The following is an 18245-nucleotide window of genomic DNA, read 5'->3' on the forward strand; positions in this document are numbered from 1 at the left end:
TCCAGGAACATTACAGAAAGTTTCTGGATTACGTGGTCATAGGATATACTGATACTCTGAAGCAAAATACATAGTATCACAATTTGGTAAAGATTTTATAGCTAGATACTTTACAGGCTGCCAAGTTTCAGTCTAAATCCTCTCAGACATAGTCTGACTAGGCTGATAAACATCTGAACTAGTGAAAAGTCTTGGCAGTCAGGTGAAATCCTCAGCGACTGGAAAAAGGGAACCACCATACCCATTTTTAAAAAGGACAAAAAGGAGGACCCCGGGAAGCACCAACCGGTCAACCTCACCTTTGTGTCAAGTAAGATCATGGAACAGATCATGGAAACTATGTCGAGGCATTTGGAAGACAGGGAGGTGATCCAAGACAGCCAATATGGCTTCACAAAGGGCAAGTCATGCCTGACTAATCTAGTGGTCTTCTGCGACAGGGTGAATGCATCAGTGAACAAAGGAAGACTTATGGATGTCATCTACTTGGACTTCTGTAAGACCTTTGATACAGTCCTGTACAATATCATTTTAGCTACATTGGTGAGATATGGATTTGATGGATGGAATATTCAGTGGATAAGGAATCAGCTGGTTGGCTGCATCCAAAGAGTTGCAGTCAATGGCTTAACGTCCAAATGGAGATCAGTAACAAGTGGCGTGTCTCTCAGGAGTCCATATTGGGACTGGTACTGTTCACTATCTTTATTAATAATACAGATAGAAGGATTTTACCCTCAGCAAGTTTGCAGGTGATACAAAGCTGAGTAGTGCGGTTGATATGGTTGAGGGAAAGGATGCCATCCAGAGGGACCTTGACAGACTTGAGGAGTGGGCCGTTGTGAACCTTCTGACCTTTTTAAGTAGATCCAGAGGAGGGCCACAAAAATGGTCAGTGGGCTGTAACAACTCTTCTGTAAAGAAAGACTGAGAGAGTTAAAGAGAAGGCTCTGGGGACTCCTTATTGCAGCATTTCAGTACCTAAAGGGGGCTTATGGAGAGAGGCTTTTTACCAGGGCCTGTAGGCCAAGGGGCAACAATTTTAAACTAAAAGGGGATAGGTTTAAATTGGACATAAGGAAGACGTTTATAATGATGAGGGTGGTGAGACACTGGAACAAGTTGCCCTGAGAAGTTGTTGGTGCCCCATCCCTGGATGTGTTCAAGGTCAAATTGGATGGGGCTTTGAGCAACCTGGTCTAGTGAAAGAAGTTCCTGCCCGTGGCAGGGGAATGTTCATTAAAGTTTCCTTCTAACCCAAACTGTTCCATGGTTTTGTGATTCTATGGCACCGGCCCATTTCTTGGTCTCTCCAGCATACTTCTTGGATGCTGTATATTACCTTGTCATCCCCTCAAACAAATGCAGCTTCACCATTAAGCCACCTTAGACCTCCAGGATGTGGACTGCTCCCTAGAGCTGTCTTATAGCTTAGGCATCCCAAACCTTGAATATTGACTCAAGGGAACTCTGGATTTACAATCTGCCTCTTAAAGCAAAATATGTCATAACTGAAACAAACTATGAAGCCTAACATGCAGTCCTTGTAAGAATTTGAAAACCAAGATCCTGTTACTTTACCTAGCATGAGAAATACACAGATTAAGACAAGGCGCTTAAAAAGAAATTAGTCCCTGTACATGTTTCCTTATCTCTGTTTCCTCATCACTTCTGAGCATGCTTGAAACTTGAGTCAAAACTCCACAGAAAGGTGCCTGGCCATGACTTTTCTTTCCATTTCTTTTCCCTGCAGACCAAGATTTCTCATTTGTTTTCTTCCTGACTAGTCCTGCAGCTATCCAGATGCTGTGGGAGCCTGCCTATCTGCTTCTCTAGTCTTTCTTTTATCTCAGAGTGACCACCCAGAGTATGTGAGGCTCTGCTGTTTTTAAATTCTAATTACTTGCTACACTTTGGGATCATTTTTATCTTCAGATGCCTACACCCAGGTGTAATTTTGCACAGGCTATCCTCTTTCTCTGCTTGTGTCAGACTGGCTGAGGGTTTGCAACCACATTATTGCTGCTCTGGGAAAGTGTCAGTGACACAATTACGTGTGTGGCAGGGTCTACATCCTCTTTGTTCAATCTTGGTTATTCTCTAAGATCACAAAATGTATACACTGTGCATTGCTGGATTCCCCAAATCATAACAGGGATGGGAGTTAGCTGTGTAGGAACTGGTAGCTAGCATATCTTAATAATCAGGTGATAAATTGTATTTGTGTATGCAGCCTGAAGGATTTGGATAACTAGCAGCTTGCTGAAATGCCACATAAATTGGGATCCTTCTTCAACTGAAACTGAAAAGCCTTTGGAAAACAGTGCCTTGCTGGTAGCAGGGAGGAAAAATGAGAAACCCAAGAGAACGCATGTTTTTACATTCTCAGCACTCACACTGTTAGAGAGAAAGTGTGGATCTTATCTTCCCTAGTTTTTAATTGGTGTTAAGGATGAAAAGACTTTCTGTATTTGATAATTTGTTGATTCCTTTTAGAGGGCTGGATAACATCACCAGGCAGAAGATGTGCTAGACACTGAACTGAGAAGCGAAAATAGCCTTTACATGAACAAGGTGGGGGGTGGCATTAAGGTCCAGATCCACAGAAGAATTTAACTCCTAACTGCTATGGAAATCAGTGGGTACATTAAGAACCTAAATTATGTACATGATTACTATAAAGACATCTCTGTAAATACAATTATAAATGAAGCTAATGGAAGCGAGACCTAGATCCTCAGTGGTATTTCATTACCTAATGTGTATTTAGGTGTTGGCATCTCTAGATACCTTTCTACGGAGCAGAGAGGCTTGAGATTTCTTTTCTTAATAGACATTATTGTTTTGGAACAACATTGATCACCCTGCCTGTTGTATTCTGTGCCCTGGGTGACAAGGCTCCAAACACATCTGTATCTAGTACAGGGTTGCTACAGTGTACTGCGATTTCCAGCTACATTGCACACCACTGTAAACACCCCCCCTTATAAAATCTGGTTCACTGGAGCACTCAAAGCTTCTGGCTGCCAGGGAATGTTCTTTAATGAGGGTAAGGAGTACTTGAACACATCTATGACTTGGCAACTCTTCCTGCTTTTTATAAGCTACTATACACTTCAGAGAGAAAATATCTTAGAGGCTACTTTTTAATGGGACAAGTTTACTTAAGAGCTGAGTGCAGCTGGTGCCAGTACTTCTGTTTTGTTCTAGCTTAATATTAGCCTTGTCAAAGTTCTTATAGCGTCTCCTGGGTGTTTCTGTATTGCATGCCATATAAAGATGGTTTTGGGAGCCAAGAATTTTGGCTGGAATATATATTATAGTGGTCTCATTATATTTTTTTAGAGTGTATCAGAGGTGGCCCTATATTAAAGATCCATGGAGCAGGGCTGATTTTTTTTTCTTTCTCCCTTCTAGTTTTGCCTTAGCCCACACCGCAGACATTGGATCCAGAATGTGAGCCAACCCAAGTTTGAGGGCTATTTGGGATCCAAGGTCCTGGTTTGGCCTGTTATAAAATTTGGGGTAATTAGTGAACTTCTTAGATGAGGCTTTGGATTTAAAAAATCACCGGACTTTGTGGGGGCAGGGGGGTGCTTTTGGTTTGGGCCTAGACTAGCAACTGCTAAACCAAAAGATTCCTCACCCGTCTTGCTGACACAAGTGTTCATTCAAAGACAGCTCACCAAGATGCATGTGGTGCATCCCATCTTGCCTCTTTGAGAAGCCAGGGTGTTTCATGGCTGCTTGACACTTCCATCCTGAGAGGCATCATCAGGGGGTGGGCTTGGCAATGGTTTCTTATCAGAGGGCATCCAGCCCATCTTTTGTAGAGTGTTTGCGGTAGAAGCTGGATCCTGTTCTGGCTGCACAAAAGAAAAAGGAAGCTCCTGTAACAAGGCTACACTTTGTCTGGCGAGAACCCTGACTGCTACAGAAAAGATGGAGGGAAGGTGGTGAGATGTGGGTGAGGTTTGTTAAAATGACATTTGGGCTTTAAGTTGCCTCTACGTCACACTTAAGCAAACATGGCAAAGAACCATTTTTAATCCCCTTTTTTGCCTATTCTCCTGTGCTGGGTTTTGAGTTTAGTGTGATTCCATTACCTGAGAAGCAACTGTATGAGCCACGAACAGTATTGACTGACCCCCTGACAAAATTACTATGGCAGAGCCAGATGTTGCTTTGTGTGTGTGGAAGAACAACAGCACAGCCTTGCCTTGTTTTCAGCGTGGGGTTGGTGGTGCCCATGTGGGATGGGTGAAAGGACTTATTGCTCCCTCCTGACCCTGAACCAGCTCCCGCACATCTCTGTGGGTAAACCCAGCCTGTCTCCCTTTGCAATCCCTTTAATCTGGCAAGAGACTGATACTAGCTTGCTTCGCTGTGCTTGAGCCTTCAGGCTGTGCTTGGCTCCAAATTATCTAGAACTGCTCTAAAGGAAAAGGTGAAGACTTGGTGCACCTGAATCTGTGTGACGATGGCCGTCTTAATCTGAACATGAATGGAAGGTGAAATTCCAGCTGGGCAGAGTTACTGCTGTATATTAACCCCAATACTTACGTTATTGATGCACTTTTTTTGCTCTGTGACAGGTGGTGATACACAAGGCTACTTAGCTCTGCAGTTTTCAGGAGATCTGGTTATCTCTCTTTATAGGATTTTGGGGAAAAACAAGTGACACTGGGTGATCTACAAAATGAGCTAATGGGCCTTTTCAACCTTAATCCTCAATGACCAGAGATGCTGTTTTCTTCGAATTTTTTACTGTTAAATTTCACCCAAAATTTCAAATTTATCTTGAAATTATTTGTGTCCAAATTTGAATAATGTCTCTTAGGAAAAAAAGTCACATGCAAACAGTGTAATCATATTAATATGAATATTCAGACGAGACAGGAAGAGGAAGGCTATAGAGGGAAGCAGGAGACCAAGGAGGAGCGACTGTTCTTTTTTTGGGTCTGCCCCATTTCCTTATGTTGCTTTGGCCAAACCAATTTATTTTTCAATCTTCTCAGTTATAGAAGGGAAATTAGTTCACGTGACTTCCAGCATCTGTTGTCTTTACCAATTATTGTCAAGTTTTTAAACAAAAGGTCTTATATAAAGGCAAAATTTTGTGTGAACTCTAGAAGATGATTTTTGACCTGCTCTAGTTTTGACTATTTAATGAAGTTACTACCTAAAGGTATTATGTGAATCAAAATGACTTTATTTATTTAGATTGGTAAAACTGTATAAAGGTGCCCAAGATTCTGGTTGCATTACTGTTTATTTTTAGAGTGGAGTCTGAAAAAATAAAACAAGTTACTCTTCCTATGCTACAGTAAATACCAGCAGATATAACCCTTCCTCCAGCCTAAAATAAACCTTTCCCACCCTTAGCTGTTCACTTTCCTAAAGTGTCCAGGATCAGAGGAGGAGCTGGTGCTGTGCCCTCAAGGTTAGGAGCTGCGGGCCTACACAGGGCAGTGGAGCTTGTCAAAAGGAGGGCTCATGGAGTCCTGGGCAGCAGCACCCTTCTTTGATGGAAAGGGCTGGAGGCTGAGTAACAGCTCACAGCTGATCTGCTGCATTTGGAAGTCTATTGGTAGCTACTGCAGTTCTCATAACCAAGTATATAAAATAGAAGCACAAATACAGAAAAATATGATGACAAGGATAGTGAAGATGAGCCAACAGCCTGTCTGATTGAAATCCTTGGAGGACCTTATAAATACTTCACTGTTTACATGGGGCAAAATTACCTTTCCATTAGCCCAAAATGTTTTACACTGGAATGTTTTCAGGCTCTAAGAAATTACGTTTTCTGATATGTCTAAAAACTGCAGGCTCAGCTTCTTTATTGATGCATTTTTTTCATGAACAGTTAAAGCTGGATTCTCCCCTGCCCCTGAATATGCAGAAAGGAAATGGCAGTTTCTACCAAGATTATGTACTGATTGTGCTCACAGTGTGCTAAGAAGAAAGCATTTTGAATTTACAGGTGAATGTTGTGCTGTGAATTATCAGATAGATGCAGCTACATGATCTGCTTGTATTATAATTCAGAAGTGGTGAGAAAAATGGCTTTCCTGTGGTGAGATTTTTAAAAGAAACAAACTTTATAAGGAGTTTGAAAGACTGGTTTGGGGCAGTTGGTCAAAACCTTAGTGAGGAAGATTGGAGGCATAAACAGGCAGATCAAGTACATTGAGTTTTGAAGCAGCTATCCTGCTCCTTTGGTTTCTGTCACAAGACACTCCTCTTAACTGTCCGAAGCAAGGTCCCTGTCAGAGTGTGAATGGGACTGTCATGGGGCTGGCAAACCTGCTGCAAGTATTGGGTATGCTGTGACAACAGGCGTGAACTTAATATGAGGTTCTGGTTCTTGCTATGAGATGAATCAGCTGTAAGGTCCATAGCGAGTGTAACACAGACCTCTTCACCTCGTGGAGACGTCTTTCCACAGATGTCTTGGTTGCTGCTGCAGCCTGTCTGATGTTGAGGGAGGGATAACAAATCCATAGTGGCTTTTGGTGTGTTTTCAATTTCTGGGGAGTTCTGCGAAACCGAAAGAAGCGACTTCTGCACACTTTCTGCAGAAGGAAAGGCACCAAAGCAGCATCTGGAACTAATCACCTGTGTTTCACAGCTCACTGGTGGGCAGCGAGCGAGCTGCTTCGGCTCCTACGGGCCTTTACGTAAAACATGCACGCAGCAACTTTCAGCTGTGGGAAACTTGAGCCGGCTTCTGCTGGCCCAGTGAGGAGGAGATGGCCTCCCTTCTGGCTCACCTGGGAGGGCAGGCTGCCTGTACGGGTACCAGCGCAGCCTTCAGATGTGGTAGCACGCAGGTGGAGCGTGCACATACGCACACGGAGAAATCGCATCCAGCCATCGGATGGAGTATTCCACTAATTGGAAAGTCTGCTCCAGTGTCTGGCCCCCATTTGGCAGATACCAACAGTTTCCAGTTAAAGCCAGCCAACCTCACCAGCAAGCCAGCTGTGCTGGCAGAGCAGCTGATCTCATGAAGATGTCATTGAACAACTGTTTGAACTCATTCAAGAAATGGTGGGTCTGACTCGCAGTGGGCTGAAATCCCCTGGGGGTCTTTGCTGGATACAGGAATACAGACATCTGTTTATGTAAGAGTTACATGTAAGGATATCATCTTCATTCTGGCACTGGGGACTGCTTCCAAGTTCACCTTAAGCTGAAATGGGTTCTCTTTGCTGTTCACATATACGTCACTTTTTCTGTTCCTGTGAGTGTTGCTACATCCTCATGAATATTAGTAGCTTGTCGTAGCAGTTGCCATGATGGAAAGAGTTATTTACAAAGAGGAAACAGATGGCACAAAATACTTTAATGAATTTCAACATGTTTGAGAAATGAAATACCCTTTTTAGAAATAGTATCAGTTTTGCGAAGCCGTTAAATGCTATTTCACACAATCACAAAGGAGGCTTGTTCTTCAGTACACTGGGTGTATACAGAGCCACTGCAGAAGTAAGGCAAAAAAAAAAAAAAAAAAAAGGCATAGAAAGCAGTAGTTTTATGAAAAGCCATAAAGCCATGAGCATAGTTTTATGAGCCGCTGCCATTCAATACGTTGTGACAGTAGGTGAGTGGGAGATGAAAGCGACAGCAGACGGAAAAAGCCTGAAGAAGCTGAGTCCTGGTGTTGGGGGTAAGGAAGGAAAGAGAGAAAGCAAGTCAGATACACAGAATTTGTTCCCAGAATGTCAGGTGCAGAGAGATCACCACTCATTTTCTGAAAAGCAGATAAGTAATACCAGCATTCATGATGTTATTTTTCAACTGGGATGTAAGTACACATCATATATTCTCCATTTGTTGTGGTGGGTCCTTGCCATAAGTCATAACTGAGGAAAAAACGTGTGGTGCACATGAATGGTGCATAAGAGCAGAGGGGTTAGTTAAAGAAAAAAAAAATTAGATGATGAATATATGTAGAAAGTTGTAGCTTACAGTATTTTTATGAAAAGTTAATTATGGTTTCCAGTGTGCTTGTGGTGTAAGAAGTGGGCTAGATTTATTTTAGAAATGAGAATGCTGGAGTTTGAGGGGTTAAGCGCCTTTTCCAAGGAAGCTGATTGTACAGCTGGAAGGAGAAGTGCTTTTGCTTGAAATCCTGGTTACAGGTGTCAAAACCTTCTACTTACTGGACTGGGAACAGGGTATTATCTGTATCGCCAGATACCCAACGTTATGTTTTAATAACCTGACTACACTTTTCTACTAGAAAGTGCCTGATTCTTGGAAGGACTGAGCAATTTGACATCTTTTTCATATTTTTTTCTCCCAACTGTATTACTTTAGTTTACTCATTTTGTAGTCTGTTAGACCTAAATCTCTGTACCTCGTTTTGACTAAAAGGTCATCTAATAGTCTGTGTCTGATTATTAAAACATATCTTGCTGTCACTGTCCATTTCCAAACATTTTAAAGCCAGTATTTTTAATATGCTAGTCAGTGCTTTCTTGGACCAGGCAGAATGGAAAAGCTAAGGTGGCTGGTACAGTACATGAGGGTGGAGGCCCTGAATTAAGCTTTTATAAAAACTGTCTTATAGGAGCTTTCCTCTCTTCTTTCCAGTTTGGATTAGGTTTTTTTGGCATACATTTGCAAGAAATTCATTATGTCATTGCATTCAAACTGCAAGGGGCAGCTTAGTATTTTGCAAATTTCCCTTGGAAATTGCTGTGCAGTGACCTATCCAGAGAACATCTATTTATTTCCCTGTTTGGTTATAAGCAAGATCACGAGGTATTTATTTTAGTGCTTAATTTACTTGCTTCTCTCACCTTATTCCTGTGGAAGTTTGTTTGAAACACTTCTTTGAATATATATAGCTTGTGCTGGTGTCATTTTGAGAAATAAATTGCTTTGCCTCTGGTTGGTTATAATGCCAGGGCAGATGGATTTAACACAAGCTTAACACTTTTTTTTTTTTTTTTTTTTTAAATTCCTTCTGGCTTAGATAATAATTTGGAAAATACAGGGATAGCTAAATCATTCTCATTCTGAATACAGTAATAATAAGTACTATGTCCGCCAGGGTTAACCCATGAGACATCAAGATAGCTAATTGGTTTTGGGTCGGTCTTTCTGTGTACATTTGTGTACATTCATATTTGTTCTCTCTAGAGATGACTGGGTGTTGCTTGCAGACGTCCTCCTTTCCTGAGCATTTAGCTGAGCAGCCTCCGTGGGAGGGTGTTTGCTGCAGGTTCCCTGAGAGCCTGAGTGCTGCAGTATCCCCCATGCCTTGGAGCTCCCAGGTGAGGGTTTGGATGCCCCATGGCTGAGGTGAGAACCCATTTTTGATCTCTCACATTTCCACCAAATGTAGTCTTCTACAGGTCTTATCTGTTGGATGCCACACTTCAATGACCATGGTGCAGAGCTTTGTGTTGGGCTTGCAGTGCTGCTGCTGTATGTGTAAGGGCTGGGAGCAGGTGCACGCCAGAGAGCTGCTTGTTCTAAGACATTTCCACACTCACTACTAATCATGTGGGGAAATGCACTGAATAGAAACACCAAGTGAGTTTAGATGCCTTCAGGTTTGGGTGGAAGCAGCGAGCAGGCACTGTCAATAGCTTTGAATGTTCAAATGCCTGTACTCCCCTTAATGCTGACATGGCTAAAGTAGGCTAGTAGTTACAATTTGTACATTTGTTTTTGAACTCGCACTGTGAAAACAAAGTCAAGAACTATGACATGTTTTTACCTACAGTTTTGCATGGGGTGCGCTGAGGCCGTGGTGTTTAAGCTGCTGTTTGAGCAATTCCAGCATGTGGATCCACTCACATGATCCTTTACTGCTTATCCCAAGGTCTCACGCACAACCTAATTAATTTTTTTTTAAAGCTGAATGTCCTTGTATAAACAGCTACATCTATGCAAAGTGGGAAGGAGCTGCTATTCTTCTAACTCAGTAGTATTTTATACTGACAGTGCTCATGGGAAAAACTTAGTAAGGGATAAAGGAACAGAAAAGCAAACTCTTGGCAGAAAACCCCCAAACATTCAACGTTCTCCCCCCACTCCCCAATCCATCTCTTTTCCAAAACACAAAGGCTTTCTTATCTGTTTCCTTTGTTTCTTTTTTGTTCTGCAATTTTTCAAGCATGAGAGAGAGACAGTTTCCCAGCTGATTATGAGACCTTGTGGAAATCCATTTGTCTTTAGTATACAGTAGTAGCTAAACATACGTAACTTTCAAATCCTCTCTGGGAAGTAAGTGACAGAGACATTCAGCTAACCCAAACAACACATTTCACAATAAGTGCTGTACTATCAGAAGGCCTTTAGACTGTATAGCTAAATGTCCACTCATTTAAGGATATGGAGGGACCCAGGATGAGGGGGTGCTGGGAAGCTTGTCATCTTACAGTCAGTGTAAATATTTGTAGATATACTGAATGGAGACTGAACTCTGCCAAACTTTTGGCTCCTGATGTAATGAGAAGAATTTCCCACTCAGTTTAGTGTTCAGCTAAAACAGAGACAGCAAGCAGTTGTAGGCCTTGTCTGCCATGCAAAGTTCCACTGAAAACTGTTTTTATATAGATCTAATTAAACAAAAGCCCATCACTAGCATGCATACACTTACATCAATGCACATGGTGATTTTATTGGTGTAATTTAACTTTGAATCAGTTTAAATGTGTCTATTTCAGGGGTTAACACTGAGCACAGCAAATCAATTTTAAAATTAATTTCATTTAAGTGGTGTCCTTTTCCAGCATAAGGGGGTTTTATAGAGCTTTTTGTTTCCCTTTATTCATCTCAGTGGTATTCTGTGAACATATTTGAAGAACGATTTTTTCACAGAATTCACTTGCAAAACTACTGAATTCAGTCATCTGCACATGATTAACATTTCTGTGGTACATATATACTATTCTGTTATATAGTGAGATCAATATTGGCATGTAACTTTTGGATAAGCTTTTTCATAGTCTGTTTTTACCAAATGTCTTGTTGAGAAGAAAATTGGTGGGCCTGTGACAAGTATGCAGAAATCTTTTTTTATAACATTTTAAGAAAAAAAAAATTGCATTTAGATGTAAGCAATTTCCTGCGGTGTTGTGGGTTTATTCACAATGGGGTTTCTTTAAAGATGATAAAACAAAAGAAAGCTAATATAAACAAACTGTATTTATATTTAGTAGCAGCTACAGGTATTCATAGCAGTGTAGATGGTTCTGTACTAGAATGATAATTATGAAATAAACCTGTTCAGTTTTTCTGGCCAAATGAAGTGTATTTAAAAAAAAAAAAAAGCATGCCTTAGTCTCAGAAAATGCATGAATAGTAGAAACTAGAACTGAATAACTCTAATACTTGCTGAAGTTTAAAACACGGGTAAGTAATTTTAACAACCTCCAACCTAATGATGTTCCTCTAAGCTAACCAGCCCACCCTCTCAATTGTTCAGAGTCCTGACTATGCTCAGACTAAAAATCACCACAAGCATTAAGCAACCCCCGAAACAACCTCCTGAGAATTATTTATACAAGATGCGGTGGTCACTCAGGGCAATAAAACAATGGTTTACAAGAAGCCCAAATAAAACCTAGGGCTGTCCTGAGCAGGATGGCCAGTGGTGAGTCAATGGGTAAACATTCTCTGTGCAGAAAAGAGCACAGGAGCGCCAGCTGAAAAAGATGAGGGCAAATCTGTGAATAAATCCAAGCAAGCAGCACTGCCTGTGCTCTCATGCGCTGTGGTCCTTGGAGTGTGTTTGAGTTAGGATTATGCTTCTCTCCCACCCCTCTTAAAGTCCTTTTAATAATTTCAAACTTGCATAAAATACAGAGTAAATCCTATCTGAAGAAAAGTTCTCTTGTACTGTGTGTTGTCTAAGGAAACCTCCCTGTTATGATTAGATCTGTGACGGTTAGATCCTTAACAATTTATTTCAGTGGGAAAACTTCCATTGGATTTAATAGCAACAGGGCCTGACTACATTTCCATGAATCATTTCAAGACAGTTTACCATTCAGGGATATTGGCTTCTTACCAAATGGCATTCTTCTTTAGGTCATAAGGCAGATTGTCTTTGTTCAACGTTATATCCAGTCTCCTGGATGTGCACTTGAAAGGAACCTGAAACTTGGATATCAGAACTTTGGTGAAATATCCTTAATACTTTAGCACGTTACGTTACTATAGTGAATTACATTTTGGGAGAAAATGTTCTCACATGTCCTATAAAAGAAAAAATTACACTAGACCTGTTTTAGCAGTGTGGCTACAACTCTGTATCTCTTCTTGAGGTAAGTCTAATTATGTAAGAAAGACCTACTTGATAAAATCCACGTGTAAGTACCTCTTGTTATTCCATACAAAAAGGCATTTTTAACACGGTAAATGAAATGCCCTTGCTTGAAATGACATTGTTGCATAAACACAAGTGTGCAGCAGCAGTGACACTCACCAGCTAAGCAAAGCATCCTTGGATGGCATTTGGGCAGGCTCGTGGCTGTGCAGGAGAAGGGACCCACGGACCGGGGGGCACTCTGTGCAGGCGCTGATGCCTGGGCACAGTGTGCAATTGCTGTCTAACTGGCCTGTGGGCAGCACTACTATCTTGAGGGCTGTGAGCACAGCCTGGGCAGCTGGCATGGCTGTTGGCAGGCTAGCGTAGGTGCCTGGGATGGTTTTTAGGTCCTGTCCACTGTACTCTCCTGGCTCTTTTGTGGCTTTCTTTTGCCATCTTTGGATCTTGGTGGCTGCTGGGAAGGCTGATCCTCGTAAAGGTGTGTTAAGCACCCATTTAATGACAGCCTGAACCCCCAGCTACATGGAAGGAGGGGCACCAGGAGATCATGGTATGTTGTGGGTGCCAAATGGAGACTGCCATGGTGGGGAAAGCTGGAGACCTGTGACTCCTGGCAGTAAGAAAATGGTACCTTCTCCACTTTCAGGTCTGACTGCAGAATAGGTTTAGTGCTCTGGAAGCAGATGGAGGAGGACACATGATTTAGTGACAGCAGCCATAGGTAAGACACTCAATGCCTTGTTTGCTTCACTGTCTTACCAACAAGGACTCCTAGGTCTCTGAATTTAGTGTAAGGATTCAAGAACTACCAGCAGTAATTAAGGACCAAGTGAGTGATTACTTGTGAAAACTTGAGCCATGTCTATGAGACCAGATAGGCTGCATCTAAGGATGCTGAGAGAGCTAGCTGATGTCTTTGCAAGGTTGCTGTCGTTCATCTTTGAAAGGTTGTGGAGACTGGGGGAGATCCTCAATGATGGCAGAATGGTAAGTATTGAGCCTGTGTTTAAAAAAGACACAAAAAGGTCAGCCTAGAAAATGACAGATCAGTCTGCCTCATTTCAGTCACTGACAAAATCATGAAGGGAGTCATCTCGGAACAGATTTCTGGGCATATGAAGGAGAAGGCAAACCACGCCTAACTGACTTGATTGCTCTCTATGCAGAAATGAGTGGGTTTGTGGATAAGAGGAGAGCAGTGGATGTCAGTGACCTTGATTTTAGCAAGGCTTTTGACACTGTCTTGCATCATGTTCTTGTATCCAAGATAAGATGTTACAGTTTAGAGGATGAAAAACTAGGATGGTGTGGAATAACTGGTTGGATGGTTGTCCTTACAGGGTGGGGGTTAGTGGATCATAAACTGCCTGGAGGCATAACAAATGGAGCACTGCAGGGTCTACCCCTGGACCTGGCCTGTTTAGCATTTTCATAAATGACATAGAGGAGAAATGGACTGTACTTTCAAGAGAATTATGGGTGTTGCCCAACTGGGATGCTCAGGTCTGGACCACTTGCACTGTGAGGCTGCAGGACTGGGGCTTGTTCATCGTGGAGATGAGGAGGCTTTGGAGGCATCTAACAGTCCCGTGTTGTCATCTGTCCGTTGTTCCCCCCTACCTCCCACCACGCTTCTCCATAACTATTGGAGATCGCTGAGCAGATGGAGCCATGGTCTTCACAATGGTGTGTGGTGGACAAGAAACAACAGGCACAAGTTGAAACAAGAGATGTTCACACTGGATATGAAGAAATACCTTTCCACCATGATGACAGTGGGGTAGTGGTACAGGCTGCCCAAAGTGGTTGTGCAGTCTGCATCCTTGGAGGTTTTTAAGACCTGACTGGAGAAAGGCCCAAGCACATGGTTTGAGCTCATGGCTGAGTCTACTTTCAGCAGGAGGCTGGACTAAAGAACTGCTGAGGTTCCTTCTGACTTGAATGCTCCTTCATTCTTATGATCTTATCAATACAACTACAGTTTGGCTTGATGTTTTGCTGAGAAGCAATATATTGGTGAAGGCTTTCTTTAGCCAATTCTATTTAAAGATGCCTTGGCCTTGAAGAGTCTTTCATAAAACAACTCTTTTGCTTGCTTGTCTCCTCCACTCCCAAAGTCAGGTTATTCTTTACAGCAACAGACAGAAGACTCATTGAAAGAAAAGTCACTGACAATGAGCAGTGAATCAGTGCCAGTCCTTAGTGTGTTCTTAGACCTGAAAAGCTGACTCATGACAATACGAGGTGTATAGTTGACGTAGAGAATGCAGACACCTTATGATCCCAGACAAAACCAAGATCACAGAACTGTGTAACAAGCTATCCCTTGCTTTTATACAAATGTCTGATTTGACAAAACCTAAGGACGTTTCATGGGCTTTTGCAATAATGTGGAACATTTGCTTTCCAATGCAACGGAGCAAAACTGTGAAGTTGTGGAGTCAGAAAACCTACATGCTGCTAAGAAATACTCTAGGAACTGCTGGAATGTAACAGTATTCACACTCCTCTTATTTAAATATCATTTGGGGTTTGCACATGTAATTCAGGAATTAGTTATTATCATTAATCATGTATTCACATTGTGTCCTCTGCTAGGTACAGTACTTTTAATAGTAATGCAGTGTGTAGTACTTTTAGACAAAGCTTAAGGCAGGCAAATAGAGATTTTTATCTGGCCTATGGACATGGAAAAGAGGCAGAGGATGAACAGGAATCTAGTCATTTAGAAGAAATAAAATTCCTTTTATGGAGCCACAGCAGCACAGTTCTGACAGCAACTTATCCTGAGCAGCATCCGTGGTTTCCACTCAGTTCCATCACTTGTACTGCATCAACTGGTAGCACTCAGTGAGATTAAGAATGAAAAAAAATCCATCTCTCTGGGATTTTTAGGTTTTGTTTTCACTAGCTGATACTAAATTCTGCACTCAGCCATTTTGATTTCCAAGGTAAAAATCTGCTCATTTTGACTCACAAGCAAAATGCGGTTCAGAAAGGTTAATTTTTCCATAAGTTGGTATTCTGGTCCCTTGAAACGTGGGTCTGTAATGGTGTTCCAAATCTTCATTGCCTGCAGTCTGTTTCATATAACTGGGGATGGGTATGATGTGATTTGATGCATATAAGACTTTTTTTTTTCAGGATTCATTTAAATCCATCCCAGTTTAGAAGAAGAAACTTGTTTCACAGCTGTGTAGGTGCCATGTATGAAGTGCATTGTCTCCTCAGTTCTGTTACTCTTAGGCAGGTGATCACATACAAACCATCAGAGTAACTGGCTTGAAAAAATAAGCTTGTGTCTCTCAGGAGGGAGGACAATAATTAACAGCATATGGAAAGAGCTGCTTTTACCACAGGGATGAAAGGTACATTGGTAAAACAGGATGTGGGCAAATTTATGCTCCAGTTGACTCTGGCTGTGGTTTGTGTCAGCCTGTGTCTGAACAGGAGATCCTGGCTTATGGTGTGTCCAGATGATAGTCAGAATAATTAATGTAATTTTTTGAAAATACAAAATATAAACCAAGCTAAAACTAGAGCAGTTCATTGACTTCTGTTGTAAGAATCTGGCCTACTGTAATTCCATAGAAATTACTCCTGAATTTTGCAGTAAGTATGTTATTTTTCATTTCACCCTACTGTCAGAGAATGGGTACACATGTTTTTCAGTTTTGTATGTTCATATTTCCTGAAACTTTGCCTAAAACCTGAAAAGTTTTAGAAAATACTGGAAAATCTGTATATGATTTGTAAGCTATCTTTGAAGGAGCTATCTTTCTAGCTGCTACCGCTGCAAAAAACCCTTATGCAATGATAAGCATAAGCCTGAATTTTTCCAAAGTGCTTAGCTCTAAACTATTTGATATCAGCCAGAATTCCAGAGGATTTCAGCTCAGATTAAAAATCTTTTTTTAAATGTGAAAAGTCATGCAAATTGATAAGTGAAAAGTCATGCAAATTGATAAATGGGTCTTACAATATCCTGTCTAGGATGACCATGTCATGCATATGGTTGAATTTATCATGTATCTCACACAAAGAAAGGCAATGCTTGATAAGCAGTTTTATTGGGTAATTACTTTTTTTTTTTCCTACTTTTGCAAATAAAGCAGATTGATTTCCATCTTGAAGTAATTTACTAACACATTATAAACTTGTCAAATGCTAACGTGGTACAGTATGCCTCATTTCCTGTTTACTAAATAATGCTTTGGCTGTCTGCTTTCTGTCTTTCAGGTTGAACGTGGAATTGTTCTCTGCCAAGGATGTCATGAAGCCTGGCATCAGGGTCCTTCACCTGAAGGAAAACATTGCCTCCTTGGCTCAGCTTCTTGCAAGTACAAGCCATAGCGGATTCCCAGTGGTTTGCAGGCCCAAGCCAGAAGATGCAGAGGTGTTCCAGGGAACTATTAGAAGGTAAAAATGCTATCAAATTGATGTCATGTGATGTTTCTGGCCATTCATCAGACTGTTTTCCTTTAAGCATCTGTTTGTGAAGATTATTTGGGATGGATATGAAACTTGTTCCTACTTTCTTTAGCATGAACAGCAGGTGTCCTTTAAAGAAAGACCTAACATTTTTATACAAGGTTATCTATTTCATCAGGGATTTATTGAAACAGCATCAATGAAACGACCTTATGGGAACTGTAGAAAAGGGGACAATTGCCCTTCAGAATCTTAAAGGTTCACTGAAACAGTAATTTAAAAGGATTTGAATCTAGTTACTCATGAAACGTCCCATGCCAATTCAAAGCTGGCCCGCTATTTCTTCATATTTTTTTCATTTTATTAGTGTATGCTTTTACAGGAAATGAGTGAACATAAATCATATCACAGATGAGGTAAGCAACAAAATCAGTGGAAGTAACCTGCTAGGGTAAACAAGAATTAGACTGAAGGAATCCTTGCCATATGGAGGACTCTCAAAAGGCGTAATAAAATCTCCTGATAAATTAAGTATTTATGGTACTGTATTTCATGTGACTACAAGAGTGATTTCATTCTTTCAGGAGTATCTTAAGACTGTCCTTTGAGTGGGGGGTGGGTCATGAGTGGGAGATGCAATGACTTTATTTCTACCTTAAGTATCCTAGAGGAAAGAAGATGAATATGCAACTCTACTGCGTAGGAGTTCACACAGCAAAACTCTATGAATTATGCTTCCAACAGCGGTAATACAAACACGTGGCCAGTTTTGTACTGTAATACCATGCTTTTTCACAATTTGCATGGTGTCTTTTGTCCTGAAAGACTGTAGTATTCTACACCTTTTCTTGTAGATTTACTTTTTTATCCACTTCTGGTTTAATGCCTTGACTGCGTGGCAGTTGGGAGCTATCAGTGAGCAAACAAGGATAAAAGCATTTTCTTTTGTTGATCTGGATGGGGAAAAATGCTATCTGTGCATCATCAGTGGAAATTTGGTTAGGACTTGTCTGCTTGCCTGCTTTATAACAAATTTTCAAGGATGAACCGCTGGCAGCTGGATCACATGAACTTACCTCATAGCAATGTGGTCCGTTGCCCTTTTGGAGCATGAAGATGGGAATATTTAATAAAAATTGTGAACTTGCTTCATTGACAAGTGAAACAGTTTGTATGAACCTTTTAGGAAGAGAAATTTCTGCTTGCAATGAGAATTGTACAGGGGAATCATTTGGGTCGCAGTGGCCTGCAGAAGTAATGACATCAATAAATGCAGTATCATATACTTGTATATGATATGTATACTTGTTCTCTCATGGTGATGCTATCATAAACATTATTAATAAGAAATGTGCTAAGGCACTAAAACCTAAATTTCTGAGTGATAGTCTGCAGTGTGCACCAATCTGAAGATATTATGTAGCAAAAAATAGTGTGCTTTTTTTAGTTCTCAGCTGTCCACAGCAATAAATCTAGAAAGCACTCTAACAACTGATACAGCCAAAGTTCCTTTTAA

At 41.1% G+C, this 18245-nt stretch overlaps 1 protein-coding gene across 1 annotated transcript in view; it reads left to right on the plus strand.

Annotated features, from left to right (window-relative positions):
- LOC121085203 (chloride channel protein D-like) overlaps positions 1–18245 on the plus strand; it is an 80694-nt gene that overhangs the window by 45278 nt on the left and 17171 nt on the right. The window contains 1 exon segment of the mRNA XM_040587636.1: positions 16538–16717. Within this exon segment, the coding sequence (XP_040443570.1) occupies positions 16538–16717 (180 nt within the window).

Source organism: Falco naumanni, chromosome 3, assembly GCF_017639655.2.
Source record: "Falco naumanni isolate bFalNau1 chromosome 3, bFalNau1.pat, whole genome shotgun sequence".
NCBI lineage: Eukaryota > Metazoa > Chordata > Aves > Falconiformes > Falconidae > Falco > Falco naumanni.